The following is a 27243-nucleotide window of genomic DNA, read 5'->3' on the forward strand; positions in this document are numbered from 1 at the left end:
GTCCAACACAGATAGACAGACAACCTTCACACACTCGGGCCTCTTATCCAAAAAAATATGTAATAAAGATAGAGTTGTTGTTATTATCAATAACAGTAATAACAGGGATTAGGATTCTTACAAAAATAATACATTAAAGCAGGGGTGTCAAACTCAAATACAGAGTGGGCCAAAATTTAAAACGTAACAAAGCCGCGGGCCAAGCTTGAACAAATTAACCTTTTAATAGAGACCCAAACAAGTTTTGCAATGAATATTGAACAAGCAAGGCTTAAATAGGGCAGCACGGTGGAACAGGGGTTAGTGCATCTGCCTCACAATACGAAGGTCCTGAGTAATCCTGGGTTCAATCCCAGTCTTTCTCAATCTTTCTGTGTGGAGTTTGCATGTTCTCCCGGTGACTGCGTGGGTTCCCTCCGGGGACTCGGGTTTCCTCCCATGGAACAGGCAGAGCTTATATAACGTAATAGTGAAAATCAACTTTCAAAAAACTAACAAAAAAACATCAATTTAATTTTGTAGCTGAGATAGGCGCCAGCGCCCCCCGCGACCCCAAAAGGGAATACGCGGTAGAAAATGGATGGATGAATAAAAAAATTAAAAACCTCTTTTCTATTTGCAGCCTTTTAAAGTAAATATCAACATTAACTTTTTCCACAGGCTAATAAATTCGAAAATAAAATAAAAATGAGGTGGGCGGGGTTTGGTGGTAGCGGGGAGTGTATATTGTAGCGTTCCGGAAGAGTTAGTGCTGCTAGGGGTTATGGGTATTTGTTCTGTTGTGTTTATGTTGTGTTACAGTGCGGGTGTTCTCCCGAAATGTGTTTTGTCATTGTTGTTTGGTGTGGGTTCACAATGTGGCGCATATTTGTAACAATGTTAAGGTTGTTTATACGCCCACCCTCAGTGTGACCTGTATGGCTGTTGACCAAGTATTTGGGCATTCGCATTTGTGTGTGTGAAAGCCACATATATTACGTGACTTGGCCAGCATACTGTTTATATGGAGGATAAGAGGACGTGACGACATGTTGTAGAGGACGTTAAAGGCAGTGCCTTTAAGGCACGCTCCCAATATTTTTGTTGAAACGTGAAAAAAATTAGAAACAATTTTTTTTAAGATGTTGTTTCTCTTTAGATATCCTTTTTGAAAATAGCCTTGCAAATATGTGTTGTCTTGTCCTGATGGGGCCTGGTTAGCGCCTTGCATGGCAGCTCCCGCCATCAATGTGTGAATGTGTGTGTGAATGGGTGAATGTGAAAATAGTGTCAAAGCGCTTTGAGTCCCTAAAAAAAAAGTGGAAAAGCGCTATACAAGTACAACCCACTTACCATTTACCATTCGTCTAATCATAAAAGATGCAAACGAGGCATGTTGGCTGACTTCTTCAAGTTTACTACACAGCGTCCTCGACAATAACATCCAGCTGCCGGCATGTCTACATTTAACAACCCAAACGGAGCTACTGTGCATGCTGGGTAATGGAGTTCTTATGTTACCTGGCTCATAACATCACAAAATATATCTGCCTTACGCCAGCTAGAAGGCCTTACTGACAACAACTCGTGATCTTATTGGCTATCGCAACAGTCTGTCAAATGTTTGTGTCCGTTCACTTAGAGTGCACTGAGACCCGCATTGTTGATTCTGAAGGTCTCAGGCAGATTTGGTACAGCATGGCAACATAAGTTAGCATATTTCTGATTGGATAAAAACTCTATAACCTAAAAACAACCGCGCTTGAAGGAGCACAACATGACATGAAGAGAATATGAATAATTTTAGATATTTAGGGAAAGTAAATAAAAAAATATTTTTAACCTTCTGCCCAATTGTAGCTGAGATAGGCGCCAGCGCCCCCCGCGACCCCGAAAGGGAATAAGCGGTAGAAAATGGATGGATGGAACTTTGAATATGATCATGATTTCTGGTTATGTTAGGCTAGCCACTGGTGAAACCCTATGGGATAATATTGTTTTAGTTTTTCTCTGTTAAGGTATTGCTTGGATTTTTTGCGCGCAAAGTGTGCCGTGTTTCACAGAGAGACAAGCTTGGTAGGTAAAGCTCATTACTGTATATCGACAGTGTGGAATTAGTTCAATTTTTTTGTCCTTGGGATTGTAAATATGCAATTTGCAACGACTGTAAAGCACGAGTCATATTAGGGGGGAGTAAGCTGTCTTCCTCCAACACTTCTGAAGGCCGCACATAGTTAAAGTTAAGTACCAATGATTGTGACACACACACTAGGTGTGGCGAAATCATTCTCTGCATTTGACCCATCACCCTTGATTTAACCCCCCAATTCCAACCCTTGATGCTGAGTGCCAATGGGTCCCATTTTTATATTATTTGGTATGACTCGGCCAGGGTTTGAACTCATAACCTTCTGATCTCAGGGCGGACACTCTAACCACTAGGCCAGTGGTTCTCAAATAGGGGTACGCGTACCCCTGGGGGTACTTGAAGGTATGCCAAGGGGTATGTGAGATTTTATAAAAAATATTTTAAAAATAGCAACAATTCAAAAATCCTTTATAAATGTATTTATTGAATAATACTTCAACAAAATATGAATGGAAGTTCATAAACTGTGAAAAGAAATACAACAATGCAATATTCAGTGTTGACAGCTAGATTTTTTTGTGGACATGTTCCATAAATATTGATGTTAAAGATTTATTTTTTTGTGAAGAAATGTTTAGAATGAAGTTGATGAATCCAGATGGATCTCTATTACAATCCCCAAAGAGGGCACTTTAAGTCGATGATTTATGTGTAGATATCTGTATTTATAATTGAATAATTTCTTTATTTTTCAACAAGTTTTTAGTTATTTTCATATCTTTTTTTCCATATAGTTCAAGAAAGACCACTACAACTGAGCAATATTTTGCACTGTTATACAATTTAATAAATCAGAAACTGATGACATTGTGCTGTATTTTACTTCTTTATCTCTTTTTTTCAACCAAAAAAGCTTTGCTCTGATTGATTAGGGGGTGCTTGAATTAAGAAAATGTTCACAGGGGGTACATCAGTGTATCTATGTAACAGTGTATATGTTTCTTTTACTTTTTATTCATAGCTGTATGTAGAAGTGGCTGGTTGCGTCAGCTCCGCTACTTTGATGTCTCTCATGTCCTTTGTTTTCTTTGATGTTTCCCTCTTAGTAAGAGGGATGTGTACTATGGCTATGAGTTGTTGTTTTTTTCCCCTTGGCCTCAGTCTTAACCCCCTCTCCAGGGGCCCTGGCGTAGACCATTTTTTATTTTTTTTTTAATTTTAATCTTTTATTTTTTTCTCCCATTCCCCCCCTTGTTTACCTGTATCTCACCTTTTTTGTAAGGGGCACTGGAAGTCGGCAGACCCGTCAGTGATCCTGTTCTGTCTCCCTGTAATGTTTGTCTGATCTTGAATGGGATTGTGCTGGAAATCTTAATTTTCCTGAAGGAACTCACCTGAAAGAATAAATAAAGTACTATCTCTTTATCTATCTATCCATCTATCACTGAAAAAAGGTTGAGAACCACTGCACTAGGCCACTTAGTGTATTATATACACCCCCCCACGCCCTCATTTTTTGTATATATTGTTTTTCAAATCACCTGACATGTATACTGTGTATATGCACATATTTTATCAAATTTTTTAGGTATTTTTTTATATACCTGTTACAGATTATTTATCTTTAATTATTGAATGTATCAAATGTGATGAATATTTAATGGACCACAATGGAAACAAGCCTTTTGGCTTTTTGTGCCATTCATTTGCCTTTTTAAAGCATTACATGGAAGAGCAAAATAAAAAATGTGCACGGGAATTTCTAAAAGTCACCAGATTATTTTTTTAAAGCAAACTCAAGTGACAAGTGCTTTGTTTTGCAGATCTTTCACGGCTGGTCCCAAAAACAAAGACTAAAAAGATGTAGTTTTCCAATAATAGATGTAAACAATGTCATTTTGGCCATTTGTGATTTTACCGCCGGTCGCTTCTTAATATTTTTCTGCGACTGATTCAATTCTATGAGATGCCAATAAACTTCTCAATCAATCAATCTAAAGGATTACCACACCCCAGGAAGAATCACAAATGGCCAAAATGACATTGTTTGTATCTATTTTTGGAAAATTACATCTTATTAGTCCTTGTTTTTGAGACCAGCCGTGAAAGATCTGCAAAACAAAGCACTTGTCACTTGAGTTTGCTTTGAAAAATAATCTGGTGACTTTTATGATTTCCTGTGCACATTTTTTTTTATTTTGCTCTTTAATGTGCAGTCCAGGGTTATAAAAAGATGGTTTACGAGGCAAAATCTGTCTTTGGAGGATCTCAAAGGCATAACTGTCAAGAACATCACCGGTGCTTTGCTGTGTTTTGTTTTGAGGAAAAGTAGTAGAGTAAATATGAGTCATAAACCAAAAAGCAGATGAGGCCCAGTAGACAAGGAGCGGACATGTTAGTCAGTCGCTCAATATCCTCCCATTGCTTATAATCATTACTGATATTGGAGCCAGTAAAACATTTGTGGCCCAGAAATTGTGGGAGAATAAAACTAAATGACGTGTGTAACTTTGTTCAAACATTTTGTCCTCCTCGGAGGCTCGTGTAGGTCTGCCTGAAAACGGCGAGAATGTCAAAAGAGGTTACAAAAAAATAAATAAATAAAAAAGATGGCACCGCAGTGTATTTCAGCGTGTAAGTTATGACCGGAACTTTCTCACTCTGTCAGGCGCTTTAAGCGTCTGTCCTGCAGGACACGTTAACTTGGTATCCTTAAATAAAGTCCCTTAAATAAAGCTGGGGGAGTTCAATAATGAGAAAGCGGCCTGTCCGCTTTTAAATGAACCTCAGCCTTTCTTATTAATGTCCCCTTATCGCTCATCATGGCCGCTGACCTGCCGCTGTAACCCCGCCTCACTCCACCTCGTCAGCGCCGCCGCCAAGTGGCCGCCGCTGAAGTAATTGAGGGCAATTTTCAAATTAAAATTTAAACCCCTCGTCCATCTTCGAAAGCCGCAGAGAGAGGGGGCTTTCGGGGGAGGCGGGGGGCTGACGATTCGATGAGGTTTCCTGGCGTGGCGGGCAGGCAGGCAGGTACTCGGGCCTGGCAAGGAGGGATGATGAACGAGGGGCATTAATCTCCATGACAGAGAGAGAGAGGAGTTAGCGGCGGTGATAGCGGCGCTAACGGATTTAATTAGCATTTAATCAGACGCCTCTGGGCAGATGGAGGGGGTGGGGAGAAGATCAAACTCCGGCGGCCTCTTGGAGGAACGGGGAAGACGAGTCCCACTTGCTGCAGGCTGTGTCGAAGAACACGCGCCTATGATCCTTTTTTTTTTTTTGTAGCTGTGTAATGCTAACGAGCTTGAAGCATCTCGAAAGGCTGCAGACTTTTTTTTTTTTTTTTTTTGCGGAGTGTGCTTGTACTGTCGATGCAGCGCAGCATTACTCCAGAACCACTACATTAAACATCTAAGAGATTATGATGCTGTGCACAAAGTACCCAGACATGGCGAGCATGAGAGCTCTGGGCCTTGCTCAAGCGTTGAAGCTTTAGGGGTGTCTACCGAATGTCTTACTTTTATAGGTACCATCAGGATTAAAGGCCTACTGAAACCCACTACTACCCACCACACAGTCTGATAGTTTATATATCAATGATGAAATATTAACATTGCAACACATGCCAATACGGCCTTTTTAGTTTACTAAATTGCAATTTTAAATTTCCCGGGAGTTTCATCTTGAAAACGTCGTGTAATGATGACGTGTACGCAAGACGTCACAAGTTTTTAGGAAATATTAGCGCTGCGCACACACACAGCTAAAAGTCGTCTGCTATAACCTCAAAATTACACAGTATTTTGGAGATCTGTGTCGCTGAATCTTTTGCAATTTGTTCAATTAATATTGGAGAAGTCAAAGTAGAAATATGTTTAGCCTTTAGCCACACAAACACACGGTGATTCCTTGTTTAAAATTCCCAGAGGTGAAGCTTTACTATGGATCAGAGCGGTCAAGCGAACATGGATCCCGACCAAATGTCAACCAGCAGTTTTTGGTGAGAAAATTGTGGTAAAAAGTCGCCTCTTATCGGAGATCAGCTGAGCTTGTGCCGTCCATAAAGCTGCTGTCGACTTCCCTCAGACACTGGCCTCAAGACACCCGTGGACACACCCCTCCATCTATCAGGTACTGTTAAACTCATTAAAACACTAGCAACACAAAGAAAGATAAGGGATTTCCCAGAATTATCCTAGTAAATGTGTCTAAAAACATCTGAATCTCTCCCAATGCAATCGTGTTTTGTTTTTTTAACTTGATTTTTTCTTTTCTAGTCCGTCGCTATCAATATCCTCAAACAAGAATCTTTCATCCTCGCTCAAATTAATGGAGAAATTGTCGTTTTCTCTGTCCGAATAGCTCTGTTTTTGGAGGCTCCCAATAAAAACAATGTGAGGATCCGAGGAGCCCTCAATGGGTGGCGTCATCGTCTGTTTCATGAGGGGTTCCCTCAATCATCAGGAGATGATGATCTCCTGATGATTGAGGGAACCCCTCATAAAACAGTTCTGTAGAGACGAAGTAGTCTTGTGATTTTTCCCACACACACACACACACACATATATATATATATATATATATATATATATATATATATATATATATATATATATATATATATATATATATATATATCCATCCATCCATCCATTTTCTACCGCTTATTCCCTTTCGGGGTCGCGGGGGGGCGCTGGCGCCTATCTCAGCTACAATCGGGCGGAAGGCGGGGTACACCCTGGACAAGTCGCCACCTCATCGCAGGGCCAACACAGACAGACAACATTCACACTCACATTCACACACTAGGGCCAATTTAGTGTTGCCAATCAACCTATCCCCAGGTGCATGTCTTTGGAAGTGGGAGGAAGCCGGAGTACCCGGAGGGAACCCACGCATTCACGGGGAGAACATGCAAACTCCACACAGAAAGATCCCGAACATGGATTTGAACCCAGGACTGCAGGAACTTCGTATTGTGAGGCAGACGCACTAACCCCTCTGCCACCGTGAAGCCCATATATATATATACACATATATATATATATGTATATATTATATATAATATTTAACTTTAATATTAAATAATATACTTATATAATATTTCTTCAATATTATTAAACCTCAAAAAAACCCAAAATAGGTTTTCTTTATCCTTATAATTATATGTTAGTTTTTTTGTTTGTTGTTTTTATTTTCAATGTGGGCTGATTTTGGTTGAATTCTGCAATACAGTATTTGGATTAGATACTAAAAATTAACTGAATAGATAAAATGGATGACTAAATAAATAAATCCATGTAAATAATTAAAACTGTCCTGTAATAAAGTCGTGACTCGGAGCAATGTGAGTGGTTAAGAAAAGAAATGGACTGATCGATTAAATTGAGTTCAATCACGAGGTGCCTGTAAGATATGTTGGGTGTATTTTGTAACCTTTAACCTCATAAATGACAGAGCACTTGAAGACAACATGATCATCTCTGCTGCTGTGTGAGGACGACATTCCATCTCTTATATCAATCCGTGCAACTTATGCAGCAGCACATATTTTTTTTAAAAATGTCAGAAAGGACTTTTGTTCATCTTCAAACCAGTCTTTCAGTTGGAGGTGAAAGCGGCAACAGACTGACAGCTCAGGCGAGTAAATGTCAGCCTTGATGCACGGGGAAGCGAGGGGGAGTGGAGTGTAGGAGAGGACGGGGGGATGACGGTGTTGGAATTCAGGGATTTTTTTTTTTTTTTTTTTGGCATGAAAGCGAAGCGGCGTGTGATCATGATGTCATTAGTAGTATGTGGTGAGACAGGCCCGCTTGCACCGAGCTGCACCCGTGGGACGTCATTACCAGCTGCAAGTGAGCAAGGCACCTGCACACAGGTCACACACACACACACACACACACACACACACACTCACACACACACACACACACACAACTAGCATGGGTGATGTTTTTTTTTGTTTGTTTTTTTTTAAAGCTCAGCTGCACTATTTCTTTTCAGGCAGGCATCCGTCACGTAACACACGGAGACTACGGTGTGGCCTCTGACAGCAGAGGGCCTTTTGTTGCTAAAGCTGTTGCATTCCTCCATAGCCAGGTGGACACCTCTATGGACAAATGGGCCTCATTAGTGGCCACACACACACACACACACACACACACACACACACACACACACACACACACACACACACACACACACACACACACACACACACACACACACACACACACACACACACACACACACACACACACACACACATACTGATTATCATTTGGAATGATCTTGTGGGGCCCACACTTTCTATAGGTTGTGGAGGCATGAAAAAAAATTGGTAAAATGGCCACTGCCCAGTTAGCTCATACACGTCTCTAAAGGTCTACTGAAACCCACTACTACCCACCACGCAGTCTGATAGTTCATATATCAATGATGAAATATTAACATTGCAACACATGCCAATACGGCCTTTTTAGTTTACTAAATTGCAATTTTAAATTTTGCGCGAAGTATCCTGTTGAAAACGTCGCGTGACGTCACAGATTGTAACAGACATTTTTTTCCAGCCCGATCCCAGCTATAAGTAGTCTGCCTTAATCGCATAATTACACAGTACTCTAGGCATCTGTGTTGCTGAATCTTTTGCATTTTGTTCAATTAATAATGGAGACGTCAAAGAAGAATGATGTAGGTGGGAAGCGGTGTATTGCAGTCGCCTTTAGCAACACAAACACAGCTGGTGTTTCCTTGTTTACATTTCCGAAGGGGAAGCTTTACTATGGAACAGAGCGGTCAAGCGAACATGGTTCCCGACCACATGTCAACCGGCAGGTTTCGGTGAGAAAATTGTGGCAATAAGTCGGCTCTTACCTTAGACATGAGCGGAGCTTGCGTCGTTCCTCGTGCACCTGTCAAAGAGGCAGCTGCGTGGCTTCCCTCAGAGACACTGGCGGTCACCACACCCGTGGCCACACCCCTCTGACTTTCAGGTACAACAGTATGATGTCACTACAACACTAGTAACACAATAAGCAGGTAAGGGATTTTCCAGAATTATCCTAGTAAATGTGTCTAATAAAATCTGAAGCGCTCCCACTGCCCTGTCTTTTTTTTTTTTTGTAGTCCTTCACTCTAACTTTCCTCATCCACGAATCTTTCATCTTCGCTCAAATTAATGGGGAAACGTCGCTTTCTCGGTCTGAATCGCTCTCGCTGCTGGTGGCCATGATTGTAAACAATGTGAGGATGTGAGGAGCTCTACAACCCGTGGCGTCAAGCGCACATTGTCTTTTTTACTAGCGACCAAAAGTTGCCAAATTTATCGTCGATGTTCTCTACTAAATCCTTTCAGCAAAAATATGGCAATATCGTGTAATGATCAAGTATGACACATAAAATGGACCTACTATCCCCGTTTAAATAAGAAAATCTCATTTCAGTAGGCCTTTAAATCTCTGGATTGATGAAGTACCGTATTTTTCGGAGTATAAGTCGCTCCGGAGTATAAGTCGTACCTGCCGTAAATGCATAATAAAGAAGAAAAAAACATATATAAGTCGCACTGGAGTATAAGTCACATTTTTGGGAGAAATTTATTTGACAAAACCCAACACCAAGAATAGACATTTGAAAAGCAATTTAAAATAAATAAAGAATAGTGAACAACAGGCTGAATAAGTGTACGTTATATGACGCATAAATAACCAACTGAGAAGGTGCCTGGTATGTTAAAGTAACATATTATGGTAAGAGTCATTCAAATAACTATAACATATAAAACATGCTATACGTTTACCAAACAATCTGTCACTCCTAATCGATAAATCCCATGAAATCTTATACGTCTAGTCTCTTACGTGAATGAGTTAAATAATATTATCTGATATTTTACGGTAATGTGTTAATAATTTCACACATAGGTGGCTCCTGAGTATAAGTCGCACCCCTGGCCAAACAATGAAAAAAACTGCGACTTATCATCCAAAAAATACGGTAATGTGCAGATCATTCTAACTGGGGACCTTGGGGAAAAAGAGTTAATATGGTTCATGGGGACCAAATTTAGATAATTTTGCATAATTCACACACATGTGTACGTGACTACTGAGGACCTTTTAAAAATAAAAATAAAAAAATAAATAAAAAAGTTCAAATTAAATATGACATGATCCTCAGAATACAGCACTGCAGCTGTCCTCTTATAGCAGGGGTGCCCAAAGTGCGGCCCGGGGGCCATTTGCAGACCGCAGCTAATTGTTTACCGGCCCCCCACATATTCTGGAAATTCTATTACAAAAATAAAAAAGAACATTTAAAAATATTGGAATGAGGTGAAATCTATCGAGAGAAAGTTGCAATTTTGACACAAAGCTGCCATGCAGTTGTTTTTTTTTTGTCTTTTGTCTTTATTTCACCATGTAAAAACCATCTTTACCATGAATTGATTAACGTGGACCCCGACTTAAACAAGTTGAAAAACTTATTGTGGTGTTATCATTTAGTGGTCAATTGTACGGAATATGTACTGCACTGTGCAATCTACTAATTACAAGTTTCAATCGATCAATTATTTATTTTTGATTTTTTTGACATTTGCTCCAAAAAATATAAAAAAATAATCCATGTTGTAATTAATTATTTTCAAAGCTCCAATTAGTTCAAATATTTCACTTTAAAATGTTTTATGTGGTAAATATTGCATATATTGTGTAGTTGCCATAAAAAAACATGAACGTTTTCTTTGACAAAAGAGCAAAAAACGAACAAAATGATAGTTTAAACGTAAAATCAACAGATATATCTGAACTTAATCTCGTAATGTAAGTGTTGAAAGTAAAAAAAAAAAAACCTAATAAAAATGTATCACTTCATGAGTGTGGCACCTTTTTTGTCTTTTTTTTCACTGTGATTACTCAAAAATAATAAAGATTTCAAATCAATGGTGTCCTGCATTGATGATCTTTTAGGGCTCTTATTACTAAATACCGCATATTTCAGTTTTACTATAAAAACAATTTCTTTTTTTTACAGAAAAGCCATAAAACCTTTTTTTTAAAAGTTGATGTACAGATTTACTGTAAACGTTAAATAAAAAATAATAATTCAAATTTGAATTGTTTTTAACATTTTAATTACTGAGACCCTTTATGGTCCCTGGGACTCCTAGAGGTAAAATACATTTTAAAATCCATATATTTTGTTATGGTTTGAAAATGAAAAATATCAAAATGGTGAAGTGAATTATATTTATATAGCGCTTTTTCTCTAGTGACTCAAAGTGCTTTACATAGTGAAACCCAATATCTAAGTTACATTCAAGCCAGTGTGGGAGCAGGTGGGTAAAGTGTCTTGCCCAAGGACACAACGGCAGTGACTAGGATGGTGGAAGCGGGAATCGAACCTGCAACCCTCAAGTTGCTGGCACGGCCACTCTACCAACCGAGCTAAACCGCCCCCTGGTCCCCGCATGCTTTAATTTTTCCATGTGTGGCCCTCAGTGGAAAATGTTTGGACACCCCTGTCTTATAGGAACTTTCACCTCTTACATGTTAAAGCACATCCTGCATCTTCTGTGACATTACTGAAAACTGCTACTTAGCAGCAATGAAGATGTCTGCAACTCTAACTAGCATATATAGAAGGATGGAAAATTTTGAATGTGAATCATACTTTAAGGTAATAATGTTTTATAATCATGCTGTATGAAAATGTCATCCTAAGAAACACCAAACCAGATTTTGTTTTTGGAAAAAATATATATTAGTTTTTCTAAAGATGGATACCATACAGAATCACAGTACTATTAATGTTTTATGGGCCACAGCTTAAAAATCACTTAAGCATCTTCAGAATGGATCCTGTTGTGATCCGCTGCCCGGATCACATTTTGATTTTGGTTTTTGAGTCCTTTTGTGTTTTCTGTTTGTCTTGGACTCTTTCGGTTCGTGGTTGCACTTCCTTGTTTGTTGTTACCATAGTTTCTGATTTGTTCCATCTGCCCTTGTTTTGACGCGCACCTGTGGTTACTAATTGCTGCCCTGATTTAAGCCTGCCTCCTTGTTTCTCTCGTTCTCGCTTAGTAGTTTCTGTTCACGCCGTTTGTGTTTCGCAACAGTAACGACTCTGTTCCCGATCCTGTTTTCTGTTTCGCAACCAGCTAGCTTCCATGCTAAGTATTTGTTTTAACTCTAGCTGTCATGCTAGCGCTCTTGGGTCTTTCAAGCTCCCATGCTAGTTCTGTTTTTTTTTTCCTTTTGTGCCTAGTGCCAGTGTTTCTGTTCTTAGTCTGTTTTTAGTTTAAATAAACCTTTAATTCTTACCTTCACGCTGTGTCCGAGCCCGATCTGCATAGAGGAAGAACAAACCGCATCACCATGCCACCCTGATGTTACAGGATCCGGCAATCATTTAAAAAGCTCCTGATCCCCATACCGTCAGAAGTCCCCTAAAGGTGACCGTGTAAACAGAGGCATGTCCCCATTAAGTAAGCATTGCCAGAACACACACACACACACACACAGAGACACACACACGGACATAAAGGTTCGTGTCGTGTTAGGCAGCAGTGTGCGCTTCATTACCGTTCACGCACAGACAGTTGCGGTGTTTTTGTGTCAATGTTTAATGAGGGTCTGTGAGTCTGGGGACCTCGCTGCTGTCAGGAGCTCCTGTAAGTCTGCTGCTGGTACCACCTGTTCCCAGTCAGTCCCTCAAGGGCCCCCCTCCCAGCACACGCACACACACACATACATAAAAGGGTTGCAAACAAGACACCTGACAAACTACACGCACTGATGATGTAGTCATCCTGTGGCATGGGTGTGTAAACGGCTCAGCGGACACCAGCTACAAAAAGCAAAAGGGAATTGCAATTACTGTATTTTCCCGGCTATAGGATGCACCGGCGGTATTTAAGCCACACCCACCAAATTTCGAAATTATTTTTTAAAATGTATATACTGTATGTTAGCCGCACCAGACTAAGTCGCAGGTTAGGTTGTGAAATGAGATATTTTGTAGAGATGTCCGATAATGGCTTTTTTGCCGATATTGTCTAACTCTTAATTACCGATTCCGATATCAACCCATACTGATATATACAAAATTATGCCTAATTTTGTCGTGACGCCCAGCTGGATGCATTAAACAATGTAACAAGGTTTTCCAAAATAAATCAACTCAAGTTATGGGGGAAAAAATGCCTTACATGGCACTGCCATATTTATTATTGAAGTCACAAAGTGCATTATTTTTTTTAACATGCCTCAAAACAGCAGCTTGGAATTTTGGGACATGTTGAGGTTGAGGTAGGGAGTAGCGGGGGGTGTATATTGTAGCGTCCCGGAAAAATTAGGGCTGCAAGGGGTTCTGGGTATTTGTCCTGTTGTGTTACGGTGCAGATGTTCTCCCGAAATGTGTTTGTCATTCTTGTTTGGTGTGGGTTCACAATGTGGCGCATATTTGTATCAGTGTTAAAGTTGTTTATACGGCCACCCTCCGTGTGACCTGTATGGCTGTTGACCAAGTGTGCCTTGCATTCACTTGTGTGTGTGAAAAGCCGTAGATATTATGTGACTGGGCCGGCCTGCTGAGGCAGTGCCTTTAAGGTTTATTGGCGCTCCGTACGTCTCCCTACATCCATGTACACAGCGGTGTTTTAAAAAGTCATACATTTTACTTTCTGAAACCAATGCCGATAATTTCCAGTATTACATTTTAAAGCATTTATCGTCCGATAATATCAGCAGCCCGATATTATCGGACATCTCTAACAAATAGTATTTTTTGGAAGTTGATAATATATGTTGTGATGTGTTGGATACAGTATAATCTTATCAGTCAGAACTTGCTTACGCTTTTTGATGCAATTACAGTTAATTCTTGCAAAAACCAGCTTGCGCAGGACAGAAGTAACTTGGAGGTTGTTTTATACTATGATGTATGAACGTGTGGTAATAAATGGTTTTTACATGATTTTTTTATGTAGCATGTACGTGTCATTTCTGAGGGATCTGATGCAAAAACAGCTTGTAGAAGATATAGGCTGGATTGCTATGACAGTAGTAAATTTGAATTCATGTGGGCGTGTTTGGTCAGCATTGTAGCAAGTACAAGCTTGCAGGAGATAAAGAAACTAGTGTTTGCTATCATATGCTGTGATGTGTCAACCAGGATTACAATATTTTTCCATTCATTGCTTTCTTTGGCGTCTCTCAGCTATTACTTGAATCTTTTATCCTGGTAACATTTTTAACATCATTTTGAGGCATCCGCGGCTGGGGAATCGGATATTGCCGTGATATGTTGTGATACAGTAAGCAATACCATCCCTGCAATAATCTGAACTGAATGATATCATTTTAGCGGCAGCAACTGCAAAAAGAGTTGTTGCTGTGATATGCTGTGATGCCAGGAATTGATTAATGTGGACCCCGACTTAAACAAGTTGAAAAACCTATTCGGGTGTTGATTGATTGAAACTTTTATTAGAAGATTGCACAGTACAGTACATATTCTGTACAATTAACTACTTTTGGTTTTTCCACTTGTTTAAGTCGGGGTCCACGTTAATCAATTCATGGTGTTACCAATTAGTGGTCAATTGTACGGAATAAGTACTGTACTGTGCAATCTACTAATAAAAGTTTCAATCAATCAATGCATCAACAACTACCGTGTCACTGTCCGTCGCTCTCAAAAGGATAAAGACTTTGAAAAAACTATTTTTTTTAAAGAGGACCTATTATGCAAAACAAAGTTTTCTTACATATCGGTTACTGTTTTGGTGTATTTGGGATCTGCATAGGTCTAAAAATTTGAAACCATGGAGGCATGGCGGATATATTTTATAAAATGTTCCCAATTTGTGACGTTTTTCCAAAATCTTTATTAGAGATGTCCGATATTATCGGCTGATATATGCTTTAAAATGTAATTATCGATTTCAAAAAGTATTAATTTTTTTGTCCTATCCATTTTCTCAGGCAAATCATATAGTTGATATAAATGCCCATCGGCTGTTCAGATTGAGCCCAGTTTATAATTCCCTGTTACACAGTACGCCAGGCAGTCTTGCACTAAAGGAGGACTATGTTATTGTTTACTTTATTACTCTAGTATACTCTGGACTGAAGCTGTGTGCCTTCGTTGTTTTTGTTGCTGTTGTTTTGAGGCATGTCTAAAAAAATGTTTTAAGAAAAATAATGCACTTTGTGAAAGTCAAAGTATAGTATTTCCCATAGTTGCAGTGGGTATTAGGATTATCTCAGGGAGAGCATGTCCCAAATTCCAAGCTGCTGTTTTGAGGCATGTTAAAAAAAATAATGCACTTTGTGACTTCAATAATAAATATGGCAGTGCCATGTTGGCATTTTTTTCCATAACTTGAGTTGATTTATTTTGGAAAACTTTGTTACATTGTTTAATGCATCCAGCGGGGCATCACAACAAAATGAGGAATAATAATGTGTTAATTCCACGACTGTATATATCAGTATCGGTTGATATCGGTATCGGTAATTACAATTTGGACAATATCAGAATATCAGCAAAAAAGCCATTATCGGACATCTCGAATCTCTATTATTAATTTACCCGTTAATTTACTGTTAAAGGGAACCTATCATGCAAAACCAACTTCTCTTACCTATTGGTAAGCTTTTTTTTGTGTATTTGAGATCTCCATACACCAAGTCCCTACAATTTGACATTAAACCAACTATTTAAAAAATAATCATACTTCCTCCCACCGCTCCATTTAGATTTTCCCTCAAATAAGTTAAAGTACCAATGATAGTCACACACACACACACACACACACACACACACACACACACTAGGTGTGGTGAAATTTCTCCTCTGCATTTGACACATCCCCCTGTTCCAGGTGAGGGGAGCAGTGGGCAGCAGCGGTGCCACGCCCGGGAATCATTTTTGGTGATTTAACCCCCAATTCCAACCCTTGATGCTGAGTGCCAAGCAGGGAGGTAATGGGTCCTATTTTTATAGTCTTTGGTATGACTCGGCCGAGGTTTGAACTCACAACCTACCGATCTCAGGGCAGACACTAACCACTAGGCCACTGAGTAGGTTGTGATGTTTTACAAATGACGTCGGCGGATATGTCCATACAGGGTAATGTTTTACCCAAACAGCTTTGCGCGAGTCTGCCATTTTTAGTCGTACGCCGTAGTCAATAATCTCTTTTTCCACTATCCTGTAGCGGGAGACTGGCTCGTACATGAACGTGCATCCTCTGCTCTTGCCATTTCTAATAAATTAGCGAAAAGCTCTAACTTGTATCTGTCAGAGTCCTAACAGAAGCGCGGTCGAAGTGGAGGCACGTAAACAAAACAATACATCCTGAAGAGACGGTCAGAAAGCGGCTTGAAGATGATCTGGAAAAGATAATCCACCGTATTTCCTTGAATTGCCGCAGGGCATATGGTATACGCCTGCCTTGAATTACTGCCGGGTCAACCTCGCTTCCCAAAATAATTAGCGCATGCTTAGTATTACCGCCTGGTCAAACTTGTGACGTCATGAGTGACACTTCCCCTGTCATCATTTTCAAAATGGAGGAGGCTGATTTCAATACCGGTAATTTGAAATCGCATAAAGGGAAGAAGATTAAGATCAATTCAGTAGGATTAAAGGTCCAAGCTTACATCACACTCAAATTTTTACTGCATACCTTTGGTAAGTGCCGGAGTGAGAAGAGGTTTTAAAATAATCAGTGCATGCTTACTTTTACCGCATGCCTTTGTTAAGCGCAGGAGTGAGAAGAGGTTTTAAATTAATTAGCGCCCCGGTGGCAATTCAAGGAAATACGGTATGCACAATTTTGAGCAAAGAACCACCAATCCATGTTATGTAGACCACAAAGTGTTTTAAATGTAGAAAAAAACAAAACAAATCATAATATGACCCCTTTTATTAAAACAAAATCAAAAAAATAAAATAAAACAAAATCAATAATTGACTCATTACCAAGATTATAAAACAGTGATTTAGTTACATAAATAAACTGATATCGGTGTATCAAATTTGATTTTCATAAGCATGTATACATGGGTCATGGTAATAAATAAAAAGGGGAGAGCGTCCTACACGAACAAACAAAAACGGCTAGAAAGACTCAAGAGGAAATTGTTGAGACACTGGACATGACCAACATACTTTTTTTTTTTTTTGTCTTTTTTTAACCACCAGCAGACACACGTGAGGAGTTTTGCTTTGTCGTTTAAAGCAAGAAGAGTTTACTAACACAGCCATTCGCTTTACTAATTAAGGACACTAAAGCTGGACCAAGGTGGGTCGCCTCTCACCTCTTTGAACGCGTTTGGTTGTTAGACAGAACTTCCTGTTTGGTTACTTTAAAGCGTTAAGAAGACAAGGCAAGAGAAAAAGGCTGCACTTCTTTCTGTTGTCAAGACACCGAAAAAAAAAAAAAAAAAATCTACAAACAATACAAAATGTCCTTTCTTTCGACGGCTTGCTGACTGATATGAGACAAGTAGTTTCACTGCAGAGGGACGATCCATTCATCTGACTCGTATTATTAGTCCTTCTCTTTAAAGCGCTTTATCCATCACCCAGCTTTGACCTCCTTTCTCCTCTTTGCTGGAGTCAGCAGGAATGAAGTCAGACATCACCCCCCCAACATGATATGTTCCATCACATGACAAAAACAAAAGAAAGCAAGTGAGCGAGAGAGAGAAAGAGAGAGAGCAAACTACAGCGGCTTCAAGTATTTCACATTACATAGAATACTCTGTATAAATTAGTCAACATATACTTTCAGATCCTCCATATTCAGACATATACTATGGCATATATACAGAGTACAATAAATGCTCGCTCATGTCTAGTTTTTTTTTTATTTTTTCAATTTTCCTGCAGTCAGTCTTTTTGTTCCGCCTTTTCGCTTTTGTTTTTCCCTTATTGTGAAGAAAAATCCCTGAGAACATTTCGGTGGACAATTAGTGAAGGTTTTAACAGTAGAAAGTCTCATTGCTATGACACACAGAGAGAGAGATAGTGGTGGGGTGGGTGGGGGGGGGTGGGGGCATAAACAATGACACTGGCCTATTTGTGGACGATGGGTGGGATGGGAGTGATGCACATTCCCCCCCCCCTCGGCTAGCCCCGCCCTAGATTGATGACGACTGGTGACAAATATCCTGACAGCACATTTAAATTGGGAGCATGTTCCACACTGCATCATGAGGTAGCGACCCCCCCCCCCCCCATGCAAAGCCATTATGTTCATAAAACAACACCCACTCCATTAGGTACACATGCACTGAACCTAATGAGATTAAATGCACCATTGATGCTCATATGTTCACTTTGGATTGACAGCCGCAACGGCCGACTTTTTGCCGCGTCCCGTCGTGACGATTGGGGAGATTTTTGAGTGTTGTGAACATTCAAACAAAAAATTTGTTTTCCCCTTGGCTATCAGGCACATGAACAATAACAATAGCTCAGTTAAAGCTGATGTTATTCTATTCTGTGGTATATGTGTGTTTTATGTTGCACCATTACACCAAGAACAATTCCTAGTTTGTGAACCCGTTTTCAAAAAAATGGCAATAAAAACAATTCGGATTCTGAGATACATGGCCTTTGTTGGGGGGGAAAAGCCCACAAAATAAATAGTATAATAAACACAAAAAATACGGAAAAAGAAAAATTCCACATGCATTTTGTTGAACAGTAATACTAAGAAAATACATACTGTCACCTAACAGCTTTTATTCTTATTTCTATTAGGGCAGTTAAAAATTACCACTTCCATCCATCCATTTTCTACCCCTTGTCCCTTTTGGGGTTCGGGGGATGCTGGAGCCTATCTCAGCTGCATTGGGGCAGAAGGCGGCTGTATACCCTGGACAAGTCGCCACCTCATCACAGGGCCAACACAGATAGACAACATTCTTAACTCATGCAATTAATCACAAAAAAAAATTGAAATATTGTGTGCATCAGGTCAATACGCAGATTTAATTAGTTTTGTTTTTTTTTTTGTAAATTTTTGACCGTACATGTTACTTTACATTAACCACAGGAAAAGGCAGCGTGGGTTGTTATACGCTCAGTGGTCAGTGCAGAAGTCTGCTGGCTGACATATTTCAGGACAAAATGCACCCCAAATAGACTTTAGATCAGGCCGGGGGCCACATGCGACCCGTTAAGCTTTTCAATCTGACCCGTCGGACATTCACAAATTTTTTTTTAGATCTTTAAGATGGAAAGTGTAGCTGCCTTTATGATGTGCAGTTATGTTTTCTAATGACCGTAAGTCTTCAACTGTACAAAGTATTTCAATGGTTGGAATCTGCGCTTTTGGATGATATACTAGTTACTATGGTAATCTAATTAGTTACTATGTTAATCTAATGAGTTACTATGGTCATGTACGTCACAGCAGCTCAGACGAGGCACCAAGCAGTGTGTGTGGGAAGCGTTTCCACAGACGCGGAAGGAGATTTTCACAACAACGTTCTAAAGCTTAGTGATATATCAGATTGTAGGTGGGTTTATTTTGTACCCTTCACGTTCATATTTCACTGTTTGTTGCATTTTTGTTGTGTTTCACTTGATAATATGTCGATCGAAAAGGGGTGCGACGTTGATATTTTGTCAATATTCTGTGTTTTATCGTTCATATAAAAATTTAAATTTCCATTACGTTTTTAAAGCGGTCTGTCGTAACGTATTTAGCATTCAGATTTTATTGTGAGGTTTTGTATTAGTGTTCCTAAAAATAGATATACCGGCCGCCAGACACTTTTTTTTCTGTAAATGTGGCCCTCGAGTCAAAATAATTGCACAGGCCTGCTTTAGATACAACAGTAACCGAGTTTTGAACAAATAAATGAAATTCTTAAAGTAAAAGATAAAAAAACAAAACATTTTGACAATTGAATGGCATTAGTGTCCTTTTAAGTTGAATAACCTGTGAAATTGAAAGTAGGATTACTTTGATTTACACATTTTTTATCATTTAACAGTACTAACTTCTATATTTTTATTTGAAATTATATTTCCAATTTTAATAAACAGCGATTATTAAAATTGTAGTTAAAACACCAAATGTGCATGTGACTTAATACATATCTGCCAAAACACTGCTTGGTTACCAAAATACTGAACTTGCAGGACATTCAAATACAGTCACCCACTATGCTGCTCACAGCCACTAGGGGGCGTTTTTGGTTTCATGTCATGTATTGACACAGTTTGATGACAGGCATGGACATCCAGATTCTCTTAACAATTATGTTTTCAGACATCCGAAAATACTTGTAAAATTTGGCTTCTCATAAGGTTGAATAAATACATCTGACTGTCAATCAAAACTGAGCATATATCTTTGTCAAAGGCCGATTTTTGATACATGTGTATTGCTGGTGTACCTAATAGTGTGTCCAGTGAGTCTATACTATAAGATGTAATGACTGTAGGTAGCTGCATGCGTCACATTATTACAGGTGGTTACGAAGAGCATTGGTGTGTGTGTGTGTGTTGGTTCTAAGAGCTAATTAATGGTTCAAGTGCTGCTGTCCGGGAAAAAAAAAATGCTGACGATGGCTTTCGGGGCCTAGCGAAGCTGTGCAGTGCTGTCTGGTGTCCCCTGGTGGGACCCCGAGGGCCAAACGGGGAGGTTGCTCTGTGTGTTATTAAAGCCTTAGTTTTCTCTTCAAAAGATGCAGTTCTGTCGTTGTTTTGAACATGAGCGCTGCTTGTTACAAGGCCTTCAGCCACACACAGAAAGAAAAAGATGTTTCAATCACAAAAAAAGTCATTTTCCTTTCATACACATGTAGAGAAGTACGCACAACATTCACAACGTGACCAATTTCCTCCCTTGTGAAAAATAAAAACACTTCTGTACACATAGTAGTAATATTATTATTATTATTAATAATAATAGTAATAATGTTTGTAACCATAACAACAGCAAGAACGATAATACCGCGTGTGGCTTTGTTGAGTTTTTTTTTCTACGTCCTCTTATTACGAGTAGTCCAAAGGAAGTTGAAAAGGCAGACTTGATAAAAAAAATAAAAAAAAAAAGTACGAGTGCGAGCTCAGCCGAAGCGCTCCCTGACCAGCATCATTAGTTTCTTTTTGCCCTTGTAGATCTGTTTCAGGTTGTCTATGAACTGAGTGAACTGGATGTGTCCGTCGTGCGCCATCATGAACGTCTCGCGCGCCTTGCCCAGGAACTCGATGAACTCGCTGTAGTGGCGCGGGCTGATGTGCGTGAGGCGCGAGTGCGTGGTGTTGATGTAGGCCCCGATGGTGGCGTCCAGCAGCTGCCTGAGCGGCGCCTTGTCCAGCGACATCAGCTTGCCGGAGTTCCTGCGGCTGTGCAGCGCCGACACCATGCCCGGCGTGGTCAGCGTGCACCGCCGCAAAATGTCCGAGAGCACCGTGGCGCACTTGACGCTTTTCACCACCAGGGGGATGACGGCGGCCAGCTCGTTCTTGCCCAGCGAGTGGCTGAGTGCGCACGCCCAAAGCACGTCGTTGATGGCGGGGTGCGTGTCCTGGTTGTAGCTGAGGTTCAGGTGGGCCATGGCCAGCGTAGCCAGCTTGTACGCCCGCATGGGGTAGCCGCGGTGCTCCATGTAGCGGGCGATGGTGAACAGCTGCGTGTAGCTCATCCCCGTGGCGGCGGCGTCCAGTACAATCTGGTAGGCTGTCTCGAAGGCAATGTGGTCCTTTTCGCAGAGGGTGAGGGCCGACAGTGCGCAGTTCTGGGGGTCCTTCATGGCGCACTGCAGGGCCAGGGTGCGGGCTGACGAGGCCAGGTTCTCCTGCTGGTGGCAGTCCAGGTGCAGGCGCACGATGGTGCTGTTGGACATGACCGTGGTCGCCACGATGCTGGTGGCCTCAGTGGGGGTGAAGAGGGTGAACCAGCTCTGCATGATGCTGTCCAGCGCGTACACGCCTGGCACGGGAGAGAACAGAGTGAATTTTGGAACCTAAAGCAGCAGAAAGAAGCAGCATTCTCTCAATTATACGATCATTCCTTCAGCAGATTTACTTTTTATAACTGGACTATTTGCAGATATGTCTGAAATTTGCCACAAAATGTACTTGTAAAAAGTGAAAATGTATTTTTCAAAATACAATTAATAAAGTAAGGATATATAATTAAATAAACCATATTAAACTGTCAAACTTTCATTCATCTTCTTCTGCTTATCCGAGGTCGGATCGCGGGGGCAGCAGCCGAAGCAGAAAAGCCAAGACTTTCCTCTCCCCAGCCACTTTGTCCAGCTATTACCGGGGGATCCCGAGGCGTTCCCAGGCCAGCTGGGAGACATAGTCTTCCCGTGTCCTGGATCTTCCCCGTGGCCTCCTACCGGTCGGTAGTGCCCTAAACACCTCCCTAGGGAGCCGTTCGTCCTGACCATACGCCCGTACCACCTCATCTGGCTCCTCTCAATGTGGAGGAGTAGCGGCTTTACTTTGAGCTCCTCCCGAATGGCAGAACTTCTCACCCTATCTCTAAGGGAGAGCCCCGCCACCAGCTGGAGGAAACTCATTTCGGCCGTTGGACCCGTGATCTTGTCCTTTCAGTCATAACCCAAAGCTCATGACCATTGGTGAGGATGGGAACGTAGATCGACCGGTAAATTGAGAGCTTTGTCTTCCGGCTCAGCTCCTTCTTCACCACAACGGATTGATACAGTGTCCGCATTACTGAAGACGCCGCCCCGATCCGCCTGTCGACCTCACAATCCACTCTTCCCCCACTCATGAACAAGACTCCGTGGTACTTGAACTCCTCCACTTGGGGCAAGATCTCTTCCCCAACCCGAAGATGGCACTCCACCCTTTTCCGGGCGAGAACCATGGATTCGGACTTGGAGATGCTGATTCTCATCTCAGTCGCTTCACACTCGGCTGCGAACCGATCCCCTGAGAGCTGAAGATCCCGGCCAGATGAAGCCATCAGGACCACATCATCTGCAAAAAGCACAGACCTAATCCTGCAGCCACCAAACCGGATCCCCTCAAGGCCCTGACTGCGCCTAGAAATTCTGTCCATAGAAGTTATGAACAGAATCGGTGACAAAGGGCAGCGTTGGCTGAGTCCAAACCTTCACTGGAAACGTGTCCAACTTACTGCCGGCAATGCGGACCAAGCTCTGACACTGATCATACAGGGAGCGGACCGCCACAATCAGACAGTCCGATACCCCATACTCTCTGAGCACTCCCCACAGGACTTCCCGAGAGACATGGTCGAATGCCTTCTCCAAGTCCACAAAGCACATGTAGACTGGTTGGGCTAACTCCCATGCACCCTCAAGGACCCTGCAGAGAGTATAGAGCCGGTCCACAGTTTCACGACCGGTAAGGTCTATTCAGGTGTTCTGGAGAGGAAACTACGCCGGATAGTCGAACCTCGGATTCAGGAAGAACAGTGTGGTTTTCGTCCTGGTCATGGAACTGTGGACCAGCTCTATACTGACAATCTTTATATCCGAAAATGAAATACATATTATGAATAGTGTATAAATATCTATTGTATACATACAGTATGTTATCTATTCAGGAGTTAGGATTTTTTCAAAAACAGTCTAAAAGAATACATGTTGAATCTGAACAATATTTATTATCCATCAATCCATTTACTATCGCTTGTCCCTTATGGACACGTGGGTGGTGCTGGAGTCTATCCCAGCTGCACATGGGCGGAAGGCATTGGACACATTTGATTTAAATAATTATTTAAATACAATATTGATTATTTATATTATTTACCTATGTAGCATACATACAACACAATGATAAAATGGTTTCAGAATAGTACGCCTATTTCATAGGGCATTAGGTTTTTTATAGGGATGTCCGATAACATCGGCCGATAAATGCTTAAAATTAATATCGGAAATTATCGGTATCGGTTTCAAAAAGTAAAATTTATGACTTTTTATAACACTGCTGTGTGTATGGACATAAGTAGAAGTACAGAGCGCCAATAAACCTTAAAGGCCCTATCTTTGCGTGCCGGCCCAGTTACATAATATCTACGTCTTTTCACACACACAAGTGAATGCAAAGCATACTTGGTCAACAGCCATACAGGTCACACTGAGGGTGCCCGTATAAACAACTTTAACACTGTTACAAATATGCGCCACACTGTGAACCCACAACAAACAAGAATGACAAACACATTTCGGGAGAACATCCGCACCGTAACACAACATAAACACAACAGAACAAATACGCAGAACTCTTTGCAGCACTAACTCTTCCGGGACGCTACAAAATACACCCCCACCTCAACCTCCTCATGCGCTCTTAGGGAGAGTATGTCCCAAATTCCAAGGTGCTGTTTCGAGGCGTGTTAAAAAAAATAATGCACTTTGTGACTTCAATAATAAATATGGCAGTGCCATGTTGGCATTTTTTCCATAACTTGAGGTTGGTTTATTTTGGAAAACCTTGTTACATTGTTTAATGCATCCAGCGGAGCATCACAACAAAATTAGGGATAATAATTAATCCCACGACTGTATATATCGGTATTGGTTTATATCGGAATCGGTAATTAAGAGTTGGACAATATCGGGAAAAAAAACATTATCGGACATCTCTAGGTATTTATTAAACTGAAATCATATCAATTATTCTTTAGTAAAATCTATAAAGTACAAAAAAAAAATCAACCAAAGAAAAAAACCCCATTTTCCACCAATGAGTGCATTACTTGTTTGTACAAAACTGTATACAGTTTACCAGGACTTAGAGTTTAGTAGACAAAATGGACTCACTTACCAACTTCAGTGGCACATGTGACTAACCAGCGCACCATTTCCCGTCGCCTCCAGTTTAACGTGGACAGAGTTATTCTCATCACCTGACCCCCAAAAAAAGAAGTTAACTTCCAATTTGCTCAATACCTCAATGCTCATTTAAGGACGACAAATGTGATTTGTTAGTCTGCGTTGGTATCGTAGCATCATTAGTGCACACGCTCTGGTTACCTGCAGTCCGAGCTCCAGGGCGACTTTTAGCAGCGTGATGTCAGGCAGGCTGTCCATCAGAGTGGCGATCTTGAACGCGTCCTGCGCCAGTTTGAAGATGTGAGACGAGGAGTGGATGTTTTTCTGAATGGACTCCAGCACCGTCTCCAGCCTGCGACTGTCACCTGGCAGTCGACACAAACATCTGTCATTGGGTCCGGTTCCATAGGTGTTGTGTGTGCCTAGTCGTCCCATTACTTATGCCCGTGTGTGTCGTGTTCACCTTTGGCCGCAGTGAGCATGGTGGAGGCCAGCTCACACTGCTGAGACTCGATGTGGCTGAGGGTGAACCAGCGCGGGTAGCGGTTGGGCACCACCGACACAATGTGGTGAGGCCTAGACAGGTCGCCGGATGACGCCGTCGACTCCAACACGGGCAACCTGGGGGGGACGGGACCGCATGATAAGACCCCAAATATATTCACATTATTGTTACGCATAAATGTAGCTTGTATTCAAAATGAAAGTCACACCAAACTTCACCGATACACGCTGTCAACCCTTTGTGCACAGCAAGGATTAACAAGAGTGAGTTTTTTCTGTTTTCCAAAATCAAGAAACATTAGCCTTACGAGGTTATTTATGAAACAAATAATTATATTCACCAGAAATAAAACTAAGGTGCAGTAAAGTTAACAATGAGTATTTTGTTGGGGTTTAATGTTTAACAATGATCCATTCTTTTTCAGGGTCTCTGTAGGTTTCAACAAGTCAAATTTAAGACTTTTTAAGACCATATTGAAAATAATAGAAGCCCATTCCACATCCATACGAACAAAAAAAGTACTAAGTAAAATCAGAGGGTCAGAATGACTAGTAAGTAGAGATGTCCAAAAATATCGGGCGGCCGATAAATGCTTTAAAATGTACTGTATTTTTCGGACTATAAGTCGCAGTTTTTTTAATAGTTTGGCCGGGGGTGCGACTTATACTCAGGAGCAACTTATGTCTGAAATTATTATCACATTACCGTAAAATATCAAATAATATTATTCAGCTCATTCACGTAAGAGACTAGACGTATAAGATTTTATCGGATTTAACAATTAGGAGTGACAGATTGTTTGGTAAACGTATAGCATGTTCTATATGTTATAGTTATTTGAATGACTCTTACCATAATATGTTACGTTAACATACCAGGCACCTTCTCAGTTGATTATTTATGCGTCATATAACGTACACTTATTCAGTCTGTTCACTATTTTTTATTTATTTTAAATTGCCTTTCAAATGTCTATTCCTGGTGTTGGGTTTTATCAAATACATTTCCCCAAAACATGTGACTTATACTCCAGTGCGACTTATGTTTTTTTCCTTCTTTATTATGCATTTTCGGCAGGTGCGACTTATACTCCGGAGTGACTTATACTCTGAAAAATTAAGTAATATTGGAAATTATCGTTATCGGTTTCAAAATTAGCCCTGCGATGATGTAGCGACTTGTTCAGGGTGTAGCCCGCCTTCCGCCCAATTGTAGCTGAGATAGGCACCAGCGCCCCCCGCGACCCCAAAAGGGAATAAGCGGTAGAAAATGGATGGATGGATGGATGGATGGTTTCAAAATTATCGGTATCGGTTTTAAAAAGTACAATTTATAACTTTTTAAAACGCCGCTGTGTACACGGACGTAGGGAGAAGTACAGAGCGCCAATAAACCTTAATAGCACTGCCATTGCCAGTCACATAATATCTACGGCTTTTCACACACACAAGTGAATGCAACATACTTGGTCCACAGCCATACAGGTCACACTGAGGGTGGCCGTATAAACAACTTTAACACCGTTACAAATATGCGCCACACTGTGAACCCACACCAAACAAGAATGACAAACACATTTCGGGAGAACATCCACACCGCAACACAACATAAAAACGATAGAACAAATATCCAGAACTCCTTGCAGCACTAACTCTTCCGGGACGCTACAATATAAGTTGTGAAAAACAGTGTGTGCAGACAGTCAGAGCTTGTCTAAAAAGCAAGAACCGATTGCTCAGCTCATTTTGTATCTGGTGTGCATGGATACATTGTGCCTGTTTCTTGTGACGTTTTAAAACATTGCTATAACAAGGAATATTTTTTCTTTAAGCCAGACAAGATCC

The 27243-nt window shown here is 40.8% G+C and overlaps 1 protein-coding gene across 1 annotated transcript in view; it reads right to left on the reverse strand.

The window, feature by feature from the left end:
- Positions 1-16991: 16991 nt before the first annotated feature.
- Positions 16992-27243, reverse strand: part of LOC133553017 (zinc finger SWIM domain-containing protein 6-like) — a 146419-nt gene continuing 136167 nt past the window's right edge. Inside the window, 4 exon segments of the mRNA XM_061900752.1 lie at positions 16992-22040; positions 24887-24968; positions 25096-25259; positions 25358-25515. Coding sequence (XP_061756736.1) covers positions 21175-22040; positions 24887-24968; positions 25096-25259; positions 25358-25515 — 1270 coding nt within the window. The 3' untranslated portion in view covers positions 16992-21174.

This window comes from Nerophis ophidion, linkage group LG01 (genome assembly GCF_033978795.1).
Source record: "Nerophis ophidion isolate RoL-2023_Sa linkage group LG01, RoL_Noph_v1.0, whole genome shotgun sequence".
Classification (NCBI taxonomy): Eukaryota; Metazoa; Chordata; class Actinopteri; order Syngnathiformes; family Syngnathidae; genus Nerophis; species Nerophis ophidion.